The sequence below is a fragment of the Podarcis filfolensis genome (genome assembly GCF_964270895.1).
Source record: "Podarcis filfolensis genome assembly, chromosome: 5".
Taxonomy (NCBI): Eukaryota; Metazoa; Chordata; class Lepidosauria; order Squamata; family Lacertidae; genus Podarcis; species Podarcis filfolensis.
In genome coordinates, this window is record NC_139608.1 from 35,132,699 (window position 1) to 35,144,302 (window position 11,604).

The window sequence follows — 11,604 nt, forward strand, 5'->3', positions numbered from 1 at the left end:
TTATCCACCACCAGCGCTCTAGCAGTCTCAACGATTGTTTCATTGCCCTCAGATCCGTGGAAAACCACGGGGCTGTCCGGGCTCCATGCAATCGGAGAGGGCACTTCGGAGCCAAACAGTCAATAGCCCTGGTTAACTCCACATTCCAGCGGGCCACCAGGGAATCAGCTGAAAGGCCATCAACATGGGATAAAGCATCCCCTACCACTCTCTGGAAACCATTTGGATCCATAAAGTGGCGGGGGCGGACCATCCGAATTGGTCCCACCTCCCTGCAGAGGGGATGGGTCGCAGAGAAGTCCAGTTGCACCAGGAAGTGATCTGACCATGGCACTTCTTTCGTTTCGCTTTTACTTAGTGTCGGATCACCAACATCCATAGAGGTAAACACCAGGTCCAAGGCATGTCCACGGCTATGGGTTGGGCCAGACTTATTCAGGGACAGCCCCATGGAGGCCATGCTTTCCACGAAGTCCCAAGCGGCCCCTTGTAAGGTCGTGTCGGCATGGATGTTAAAATCCCCTAGGACGACCAAGCTAGGTGTCTCCAGGAGAACATCCGCCACGACCTGAAGCAGCTCGGGCAGGGAATCCTTGGAATGAGAGCTCCATAAACCTCTGTGCTGGATAAACCACAGAACAGGGTTGAGGAATCTGTGGGTCTTCAGTAGTTGGCTGCAACTCCCATCCCTGAACATTAACCTTGCTTCCTGGAGCTGATGGGAGCTGAAGTCTTAACAATAGCTGAGGACCATAGCTTCACCAGCCCTGCTAGAGTTAGGGGTCTTGTAAGGAACAAGTTATCTAGAAGCTCGCTGGGTGGGGCATATCCTTTATCCTGCTACTTGTAGCAAATTCCTTTTGAAAAGTTCCCACAGCTGAGGATATTGTGGGTGTTCTCTAACTGCATCATAAAAAGGTAAAGGTCCATTAGGTCCAGTCGTGGCAGACTCTGGGGTTGGGGCGCTCATCTCACTTTATTGGCCGAGGGAGCCGGCGTACAGCTTCCGGGTCATGTGGCCAGCATGACTAAGCCACTTCTGGCAAACCGGAGCAGCGCACGGAAACGCCGTTTACCTTCCTGCCAGAACGGTACCTATTTATCTACTTGCACTTTGAGGTGCTTTCGAACTGCTAGGTTGGCAAGAGCAGGGACCAAGCAACGGGAGCTCACCCCGTCGTGGGGATTCGAACCGCCGACCTTCTGATCGGCAAGTCCTAGGCTCTGTGGTTTAACCCACAGCGCCACCCGCGTCCCTAACTGCATCATAATGGTGAACAAATGCTTTATTTATTTAGATTGATTTGTTTATTTAAAGTATCCCAAGAGGCTCTCAAAGTAGCTTACGAAAGATTTGCACATATAATAAAAATATAACTTGGTGACAGGTATCTTCAGGCAACATTCTTCCCCCCCCCCCCCGCCCCTATCATTCTTTATTTTTCCTTGGTGTCACCAGGCCACAGGCCTACTGAGGTGAGGAGGGCTGAGCAACTGGATCTTGCTCCATCTATGGTGGAGCAGTCTCTTTGCTGGCAGAAAATTTCAAAATACTGATGGGTAGGTAGCTTGCTACTAAAGGAAAAGTGGCAGTGATTATGGACTACCTCAGAAGATTTCATGAAAGGTATAGGTGAGACAAAGAAAACAGCACCCTGATCTTTTATTCTAAGCAGATGCTGGGCGTCTTTAGTACCAGAAGGCTCAGACATGACAATCTCAGAAAATTTCAGAGAACACCTGAAATTTCAGAGAGTGTTTATATGTATCTGACACTTAAGCCTGACCTTTCTACATTACAAAGATAATTGTCAACCAGTTTTCTGTCTACTTCCCTACACATGCTGAGGAATGAAATGTCAGAAGCAGCCTTTAGCATTCTTTGATTCTGCTCATTGAAAGCAGCATTTCTTTCAAAGCTCTTTCAGTGAGACTGTGTCTCTCTACCCTCCATAAAAAATTTCAGTAATGGATCCCAAAGCTATACCAACAGAATTCCTCACCAGGATTCTCCTTACTGTGGGAATATCAAGGATCTGCTCACCAGTGGAACTTTGACATTTTACTAAAGAGTTCAGAGTAAATATGAATAAGGAGTAAATCTGCTTGTTAACTTTTTAACACAAGTGAAATAAACTTTTTAGCAGTGAAATGGAGGAAGAAAAGAATCTTTGTACCTGTGTTTTATGCATGCACACATAATCTAAATGCTAGCTGTCGTGTTTTATTTTTCCTTTGTAGGTTCCAGAACACTCAACATTTCTTCTAACTGGATTGGAAAAAAGGAGAGACCCTCCAGCAAGATCTATGAACTTTTCTTCCTTTGCCTTGTTCAGGAGGTGTTCACCAAATAGCCATATACCTCTCTCTTTGGCAGGATTATAAGGGTCCGCTTACCTTTCTTCATAGCACCTGAATTTATACAAGATGAGTGACATGTTAGAAAAGTCTCTCTCAGGATTGAAGTCTATTATGGGCCACTTGCCGCAAGGGCAGAGCCTAAAGTTTCACCAGTGATGGAGATGCTGGTTATATAATCTGTGGCCACTGGACTACCTTAAAAGAAAAGCAAGCCCTGAAACAAATGTTCTGGATTATAACCAAAAGGAAAACCACCCTGGCATAAAATTGGATGGTCAAAGCTAATCACAAGTCTAAAATACTCCCATTTGCAAACAGTGTGTCTTTTAAAAAACACTAGGTTCTTTTCCTTTGTTTTTCCCTTTGCAAGATTAGTTAATGAAAAGCAACAAATCTGACAGCCAGCTACTGCTGTGCCTTTTTATTGCTAACAAATTACTAGCATTTCAAAAGTTATTCTAGAGGAGGGGGAAAAGGGCTGCAGAAGCTAGAAGTCTATATCCATTTTCAACAACAGATCAAACAGGCTTTTAGTTATTCAGCCTGTGGACATGCTTGTTCCATAAAGTTATTAGAAAATGCAATGCCTTAATAATTAAAAAAGTTGAAAACCCTTCTAACCACTCTATGAAGGGTAAATAGATTGCTTTCCTATTTAAGTCAGGATTGTGATGCCCGTGGAGGAAAAATAGCAGAGCATTTCTTCCTTCTTCCCAGATGTTCACTTGCTACAACTCCCAAGAATGGCCAGCTACTCAAGGAGCCTTAATATTTCCTAGATTTGCGAGTTTGTATGACTAAATATAAAATTGTGTTTAATATACATACACTGTATATTTTATAAATTAATACAGCCAGAGGTTCAATTACAGTTTACCTATTATTATTCCCATAAGTGCTGGTAGCTCTCTAGCAGCCCATTCGGCAATTGCAAAAAAGAAAAAAAAGGGGGGGAAGCAGCCTTGTTCCCTAGAAAGCTAATCCTGGCAGCCTTTAAGTGTTGTAAATATAGTTTCTTCAGCAAAGGATAGCACTAACCATACCCAGCAGGAAAAGGCCCTTCCCACAGATATCACAAAAGGATAGCCTCTAGGAGAAGGGCTCACTGGAACCAATAAACATTTAGGTTTATTCCAATTATTTACATAAGTTTTGCAGCAGTATTAGCTAAAGGATCCCCCTCCCCACAGAAATTGCATTTTTCACTACAAACCTTCTCAAAAGGCATGGGCTATAAGAGAAAATCATATACTTAATATGACTAATACAAGATCTCCAAACTCTCTCCATTGCAAATTGTAGCATTTTAATTGGATGTTCTGTAATTTGCCATTTTATGGAAAAAATAAATCTGGATTTCTCATTCAGGGAAGGCTTCTTCAAGAGCAGTAGAAGAAAAGGAGAACTTTTAAGAAGGCCTAGCTTGTATAGATTGGCAAGAGTAGACATGACACCAAAAGGACCACAGATTGCATTGTCGGAGTAGTGTTAAAACTACATTTTAAGCTTTTCTAGCATTTTAAGCACTGATTTGTCTGAGCAGCCAATCATGTACAGCCACAATGAACCTAGGCATTGGGAAAATATGCATTTTCATGTTTCATTAGCAAGTAGAGAATTTATCATGCCCTGTTTCTGATGTTCAGGTTGTGAGCAGCTTATGTAGCCAAAACAGCACCAGGCTTTGGGGGGGACTGCAAAAGTACAAAAATAAAATCATATGGGGGGACGACGACTAAAAATGGACAGAACCCCAAAACAGCCATGAGGCCACACAATGCTGATGGGAGGGGAGAATTGGAATGAAGAGGTGGAATACTGAACAGAAGCACTCCACGTGCTACAATGTTTTGTCTCCGGTCTTACTTACGAGCACTAAAATCCCAACTGCTTCAGTTTAATTGGCTTGAGGGTACATGGAGGCAATCTCACTGTTAAAAATACAGCTTCCAAGGTGCAAAAAAAGGGGGTGGGGGAGGAAAGGGGTAGTAATCCCGTCAGCTAAATAGCGCATCTTTCCAGGCCCAGTAAATAGTGAGACGTCTTCAAAGCCAGTTTCTTGTCTGCCGCACAGCAACACTGGTTTTCCCCCCGGCACAGTCTAAAGTAGAACAGTCTGTATCAAGTCAGTATTTTATAGCCAGATTGAGGCATATATAATGCAGCAATAAACTAAAAAAGATTTTATTCTGTCAAAGTTATTTTGTTTTGCATTTTAGATTAAAGTACAATTTATTTAAAAGCTAGTCTGTTTTCTTTAAGAATACGTGAGGATGCCAGTTGGCTACCAAAATCCTGTTCCTTTACCAACAATTATAGCAGTTGTCAGCCACCAACAACCAGCAAAACCTGTTTGCTATCCTGAGCATGAAATTTCTGCTTACAAACTGCACTTAGATAACGATTTATGGGAGAGGAAATGCGGGACTATGTTTTGCTTCACAGAACCCACAACACCTACTTCTCTGTTCTGAGAACATCTGACTTTTTATTTCACAGCCTGCATTTCATCTTCCTTGACAATCCATCCCTAGCATTGCCTATTTCAAGTCCCTCAGAGAAAAACAGAATTGTTGTCATTCTAAAAATGAGGTGCATTCTTATCATCTAGAGTAGAGGTGGGTGACCTGTGGCTCTTCACATGTTCTTGGACTTCCATAATCCATGACCTTGTTGGCTGGGGAGTTGGGAGTCAATAACAGATGGAGAGACCCTGATGTAGAGGAATTCCTCAGTCCATCTTGAGAACTCCCACCTCAGGCTTACCCCATGATTCACAAAATGTGCAGTGGTTCTAAAGCAACAAGCCAAAGTAATGACAGGAGATCACAAACATTTTGGGTTCCATTGCTTTTACACAGCTGCTGAGTAGACTTTACCCTTACTGACCACCACCTCTCATTTTTACACAACTGATGCATTTTCATTCCCCAATGTTCAAGCCAATTCTAGACTTGAACAGATTATACCAGTACCAAACTTCAGAGATTTTTGAATTTTATGTACTTAGTCTGAATCAGACTCTTCTCCATCACTCTCTGAATCAGAGAGATCGTTTTTCTCTGCCGCTTCCTCCTCTTTCCGCCTCCGTTCTTCTTCACGGGCCAGCAATTGCTTAAATATATTATACTCTTCCAATGAGGAACAGGCCATTTTCTCTATAAAGTCACTTTCAGAAGCTCTGATTATGCTTTTCAGTTTGGGGTTGACAACCTGGGTCTGTCCTTTCTTGTCAGGAGTTTGAAAGAGTCCCAACCGCTCCAAGAAAATAACCCGGTTTTTAATCTCAGCCAGTGATGCTTGGAACAAACCAGAATTCACGATTTCTCTGTGTTTAATCCCCATCCTGAAATAAGCAAACTGAGAAAAAGAAGAAGGAATCAAAGCTTGAATAAGCTAATACCAACATTCGATGCTATACTTCTATATGGTGTTTCCTGCTTGGCAGGGGGTTGGACTCGATGACCCTTGTGGTCTCTTCCAACTCTATGATTCTATGATTCTACTGTGAACCAAGGGCTGGAAAGGGTTTATTATTTGGCTAAACGTGTTTCGGGATCTTTACCTTTGCTTCTCTACTGTGCCTCTTTTCCTGCCTTTATAGTCAAATCAAGGAGGTTACTAGTTCACTAACACCAGTGCCATTGGATTCCATAATGTTTCCCTCCTAAAACTGGAAAAACATCTGAAGTCCTTAAGAAGCAGTTGTGGGAACAAAGGTTGAGACAAGAGTAGCCATCCATAGAAATTCCATACAAAACTAAGAGTGAGATACAACATAGCAGGAATGGGTGTGCGTCTGCAAAATGGTTTCTTCTCTTCTTCCCCTTGCAGCCCAGCAACCCCTCCCAGATCTTGAGTGGGTCGAACAGATCCCAGGGTGCATGGGAGCTGCAGGAGGAGGGGAAAACCTGAAATGTTATTGCACAAGCAGGCTTATGTTGTGCAAGCAAACGACCACCACTTGATGTGACCCAAAGATATGAAGTCACAGCCTTTAATGCAATAAATTCAAAAGCATGTCCATAAGATAGCAGAGAAAAGTCAAATGTTACATTTCTCAGGGCCCACATGAGAGATTCTAGAAACAAATCAATGGAATGGGAGGCACAAAAGCAAAGTTTATTCTAGCTTCCATTATCTATATCAGTATTTGGAAGAGGGGAAAGAAAATATCTTATTTTTAAAGCACATTCTAAAAAATGAGGTATATGGAAACTCCCTGCTAAAACATATCTTTGGTCTTTGCAAGATCTGTGAGTGGGATCTACTGCGACTGGAGGCCTACCAGCTAATCCACTCTGGGAATGTGCACGAACACTATATATTTGATATATTGAAACTGTCTATTATGAATTTCTGAAAATATAATGCAGCATACATTACCTGGAATTTGTATTCCACATCACCTAGCTCCTCCAGCAAAATATTTGGGCATGTTTGCAGAATTTTTGATATCTGCTGCACAGAGAAAAGGCATTTTTCTTTGAGGAGATTCTCTATGACCTCAATTCTCTTTTGTGGCAAGGTAAAAATTCTTGGGAAATGAACTGCCATATGGTTAAGGCCCACTGTTAAAATAAAGAGGAAAAAGACATAAACAATCATACCCTAGGCTTACTTTTTTGGTTTGCTCCTCAGTACTCCCTGTGTACCTGCTATACATACAGCCACCCAGTCCTTCAGGCTAAAAATGTTTCCTGAGTATATGTCTGGCTCATTATTTATTGTGCAGAACTTTGTGCATTTGCATGTGTATGTACTGCAACTGCACAATGCAGGAATAAAGGAAACACTGAGGAGCAAATGAAAAAGGAAATGAAACAATGATTAACAATACAGAAGGAATTCTTTAGACGGAGAAATACAACTTTTTCATATAAAACAAATTTGGAGGGCTAGAAGAAAGCTTGAAAGGAAAACTTATACTTTTACATCCTTTTCTAACCCAAGTTTTATCATGCAAGCCCTTTTAAAATCTGCAATTCAGTTTCAAACTTTCCATTTTCTGCTGTATTTGTAGCATCTGGGAGCACCTGGAGATGCAGATTTGACCTTTACATTCCACCTACAATTGTGGGCCAAACTTTCACAGCTGGATCTAATCTTCTTTAAAAGACTATCTAAATCTGTGGTGTGTAAAGTGATCGATGAACATATATTTCTATCACCATAATGGAGCCATGGTTCCTATCACTGCATGCGCAACTTAATTTGCACCCTTTCCTAGAGATCAGATTTTCTGTCATTTATTCCATATAATGCCCACCAGAAGAGTTAAAGATAATGCTTACAGGCCCTAAACAGGGTTACAAAAATCCAGTATGGCCCACAGCACACAATTCAGTACAGATGTTCCACTCATTGCACAGCACAGAGAAAGCATTACCTTCCTTGAACGCCAGCCTCCTCAGCAGATCTGCACGGTCCTTTATATGCTTTGATGACATTCCCAGCAATTCAGGGCTCTTCTGTAAGACATTTAGTGTGGCGTCTGTGCTTAAACCCAGAAGAAGGAGCTCTGAAACTACAGCCAACCTGAGCTGAGGAGGTGCATATGGCTGCAAGCTGAACAAGTGTGTTATCTGAGCAGGGCTTAGCCCCATGTCCAAGAATGGATCTGCCACCTTCCCCAGCTTCAGGAGATCTGAATCAGCTGGTCTCTCTGGCTCTACTTGGGAAGTAGCAAGAGTCTCTAGAAGCTTCTGAGAGGCTTCATTGGTGTCTGTTTTACAGCTTCCATGGGACACATTTGCTTCACTTTGTCCGGAAGAACTGGTGCCAGTCAATCTGCAGCCCAGGTGTTGAAGAGAGCATAGAAGGGCAAGTGGTGATGCCTTCAGATAAGACAATTGGATAGAGTGACAGGCAAAGGGGACAAATTTGTGCTTCTGCAAGACCTAAAGGAACAGACAACAAATTTTAATATATTATAAATTACAGTCATACCTCGGGTTAAAGTTACTTCAGGTTGAGCATTTTTGGGTTGCACTCCGTGGCAAACCGGAAGTAATGGAACACTTCCGGTTTTCGCCACTCGCTTCTGCACAGATGCTCAAAATGATGTCACGCATGCGCAGAAGTGGGTTGCATTCACTTCAGGATGCGAACGGGGCTCCGGAACGGATGCTGTTCGCATCCAGAGGTACCACTGTATTGTGTTGTTCAGAAAACTTTAGGCATCAGAACTAGGGGACCAAAGCATCCTTGCAAAATTGAAACCACACAGTCATTCTAACAAGTTTTTCAAGCCATCAGACTAGTAGTATGAGTCCATGGTGGTCATTTACTCTGTCAGTGTTTGCATTACAGTGATGCCCACAAGCACCATGAAGACAAATAATAATATTGATTTATAATCATAAAAGGGGTCATGGATTACTATATACAAAACTCAATCCGGTCTGGTATAAGTAACAAATACAATGAATCTTACACTGCTGATCCATCTCAGATCATTTGTTAGCCAACACTTGCAAAGCACCAGTTTCAAAGCAGCTCTCACTATCCCCTAAAGTAGTATGCTCTCAAAATCACAGTGCGGACTAAATGTATTTTAATCCATTTACAACAATGTTAGCTGAAGATGGTTTAAAAAGGTAGTTTCCAACACCTCCAATTCATACTTACAGACTGGCAATTCTAAACTATATTAACTACTGTATTGTTAAAGGCATGGCCATTTTTTTCAAATTAAGAAAATACTATGGATGTATATACCTGGGAGTAAGTCCTATTTTACTTGGTGGAACTTACTTCTACCAATTAAGTTTAGGATAGCCATTCACATACGAAACACTAAGCATACCTTAGGAGGGTATAACAGTGAAAACTAATCTATTACTTATCCATTTAAAAGCTTGTACATCCCATCTTTTTTCACCAAGTTTACTTGGAAGCTTAAGCTTATAATAACATAAACATCAAATTTCAAACAACACAAACTAACCAAAACACACAAGCAGAAAAGGAAAGGCGGACTCTCTAAGTTGCCATTAATTGACTAGAAGCCCTTTCAGGCAAACTGTTCTCTCTTGCTGCCATCCTACCCCCACAGGTAACATGGGGGTACCAATACCAACTTACTATACACCCTTGTTGCAATGATTCAGTGATTAAAGTGCTGTTATTTACTTCAGGGGTGGGAAACCATTGTTCCCCCAGACCTTGCTGAACTACAATTCCTTTCATATTTGCTGCCTATTTTGGGATCTCTGCTTGGGTTCTCTCACCAAACAGTACTTGCCCCAAACCTGGATCTTTGCATCCAAGAAATTATTCTTTTATGCACTCTCCCCCCCCCCTCTTTACTTGCCAATCAACATTTAGCTGTTCTTATTTTATCTGTAAGCCACCTTGAGTCTCTGTCTGAGGAAAGGCGGTATACAATAAGCAAATGTATAATAAATAAAATAATAATAATTCTAAAGAGGCGTTTGGAAAGAGAAGTGGGCAAAGCGCCACGGACTCTAATGAGAGCCGTGCCAGAAAAGCCTCTGCAAGGGCACGAACGAGCCAGGCTGCAGGCACAAGAACACGCGTGTATCTCGCGTGTCGGCCTGCTCCCACGAACGCGAGGCTCAACGCGCAGAGGTAACGCTTGGGCTCCACTCCGTCTAGGCTGTCTCCCACCGTGAAGCTGGGAGTCTCTCGCACATCCGCCACGGGGCGGCGAAGCAGCTTGTGCTGGTGGGCCTGGGTTTCCCGTGAGGGCGCGTCGCCTCGGGGCCAGAGCTCCACCGCCAAGCCCTGCCGCCAAGACTCCTCCCTACCTGCGCGCAGAAGCGCCCCAGCTGCGCGCCCCTCATCTTGCAAAGTTTCCTCTCCGGCGCGAGACTCTCAGAGGAGGAAGGTGTTCGGGCAAACGCCTCCCCCCTCGGAAACGGAAGCTGAAGGGAGAGTTCCGCCGCGCGGTTGAGGGCTGGGCAACCTCTTCCCGTGCAGGAGAAAGCTAGTTGCGTTTAGGCCGATCGATGCGGAGGGCAATTGAGCTTAGGAAGTAATCTCTGCTATTCTCCCGTAAAGAGTCGCTTCAGATGACATTTTTAAAGTCATACCCTTAAGATTTGAGTGCTCGGGGTGGGGAATCTAATGCACACACCTGTCCCACTCAAAATAATGCAGCTACACACGTCCAGGAGATGGGTTTGATCCCGGCCCTTGTTTACCAAAACAGTGTTCGCTTGGAGGCAAACGGGGGATTATTCACACCCCACTATGAAGATATATATACATTGCTGGATTTACCTGTAAGCTAAACAAGCTATAGCTTAGGGCCACACTCTTGGGGGTTCCCAAAAAATTAAAAGGAAAAAGCAACTGGATGTACATTTCCAAAATATAAGATAAAAAATAAAATAAAACTTACATACAGCAACAGTGTTTTGTGTTGTGTAGGCTCCTATGATGTAAGTAACGGGCCCCGTCTGCTAGCCTGCTCCCTAAAATATCACTGGTCTGCTCATTTCTATATATAGGGCACCAACATTCTGCATGGACTGGTTGCATGGCAACATGTGCAATTGGCTTTAGATACCTATTAGGTCCATAAATTACCATATGGCATATATTCAAGACAAAAAACAGCTACAATTTGTTGTTGACAAGGGACAGCTGGACATATAAAGGGCCCCATTACCTTCAGTAGCTTAAGGCCTCATCAAACCTAAATCCGACCCTGTATATATAGGAACAGAAATAAAAGCTCCTGAGGACAGTAGAGGAGACCTCAAAAGATGATTAGCTGAAGCAGGGTTTTGAATTAAGGTTTCCAAATTACTACTGGGGGTTTTATGTGCTGGAGGGCCGCCACCCACCTGTGAAACCGACACCAACTTTGAGGTAGAAAACATGATACTTCTCACAAGAAAACCATGAACAACGCTATTGTCTAAGCAGGACTGGTGAAGTCCCAAATAGGGATTTATAATTGGAAACCCTGATGGAGCCCGCCACCATCATACACCATGTAATGAATGGAACTTCTTACCGGCCCCAGTGGAGGGGCATATCCTCCAGCTAGCTGTCTTCCTCCACTCAAGGAGGGAAGCTGGAGAAACAATTGATGTTACAAACATATTGAGGTAAAGGTAAAGGTACCCCTGCCCGTACGGGCCAGTCCTGACCGACTCTGGGGTTGCGCGCCCATCTCGCTTAAGAGGCCGGGGGCCAGCGCTGTCCGCAGACACTTCCGGGTCGCGTGGCCAGCGTGACGAAGCTGCTCTGGCGAGCCAGCACCAGCAC

The 11,604-nt window shown here is 43.3% G+C and overlaps 2 protein-coding genes across 5 annotated transcripts in view; one reads left to right on the forward strand and one right to left on the reverse strand.

The window, feature by feature from the left end:
• The window catches only part of SNED1 (sushi, nidogen and EGF like domains 1), a 73,932-nt gene extending 69,329 nt beyond the window's left edge, over positions 1–4,603 (forward strand). For all 3 annotated transcript variants that reach the window (XM_083613679.1, XM_083613680.1, XM_083613681.1), the window contains one exon: positions 2,242–4,603. The gene's annotated coding sequence lies outside the window, so the exon portion shown is untranslated. The remainder of the gene's footprint in view (positions 1–2,241) is intronic.
• On the reverse strand, positions 1,641–10,242 carry MTERF4 (mitochondrial transcription termination factor 4). 2 transcript variants are annotated; one of them, XM_083613889.1, is made up of 5 exons: positions 9,448–9,958; positions 7,751–8,261; positions 6,748–6,932; positions 5,368–5,721; positions 1,641–2,412 (listed from the first exon to the last, which is right to left on the reverse strand). In XM_083613889.1, the coding sequence occupies exons 1-4, from the start codon at positions 9,550–9,552 to the stop codon at positions 5,368–5,370; spliced, it is 1,155 nt and encodes a 384-aa protein (XP_083470015.1). In that variant the 5' UTR covers positions 9,553–9,958; the 3' UTR covers positions 1,641–2,412. The 2 variants fall into 2 exon arrangements, with proteins under 2 accessions (XP_083470015.1, XP_083470016.1); XM_083613890.1 differs by lacking the exons at positions 1,641–2,412; positions 9,448–9,958 and adding an exon at positions 10,134–10,242 and having other exon boundaries at positions 4,530–5,721.
• Between the last annotated feature and the right edge of the window lie 1,362 nt (positions 10,243–11,604).

Excerpts from the sequence above, each read along its gene's own strand:
- MTERF4 (XM_083613889.1), bottom strand. The coding sequence starts at position 9,552 with ATGAAAGGAATTGTAGTTCAGCAAGGTCTGGGGGAACAATGGTTTCCC. Across the intron at positions 6,933-7,750 it reads GAGGCTGGCGTTCAAGGAAG|TGGGCCTTAACCATATGGCA; the intron begins GTAATGCTTTCT and ends TTATTTTAACAG. Across the intron at positions 5,722-6,747 it reads ATGTGGAATACAAATTCCAG|TTTGCTTATTTCAGGATGGG; the intron begins GTAATGTATGCT and ends TCTTTTTCTCAG.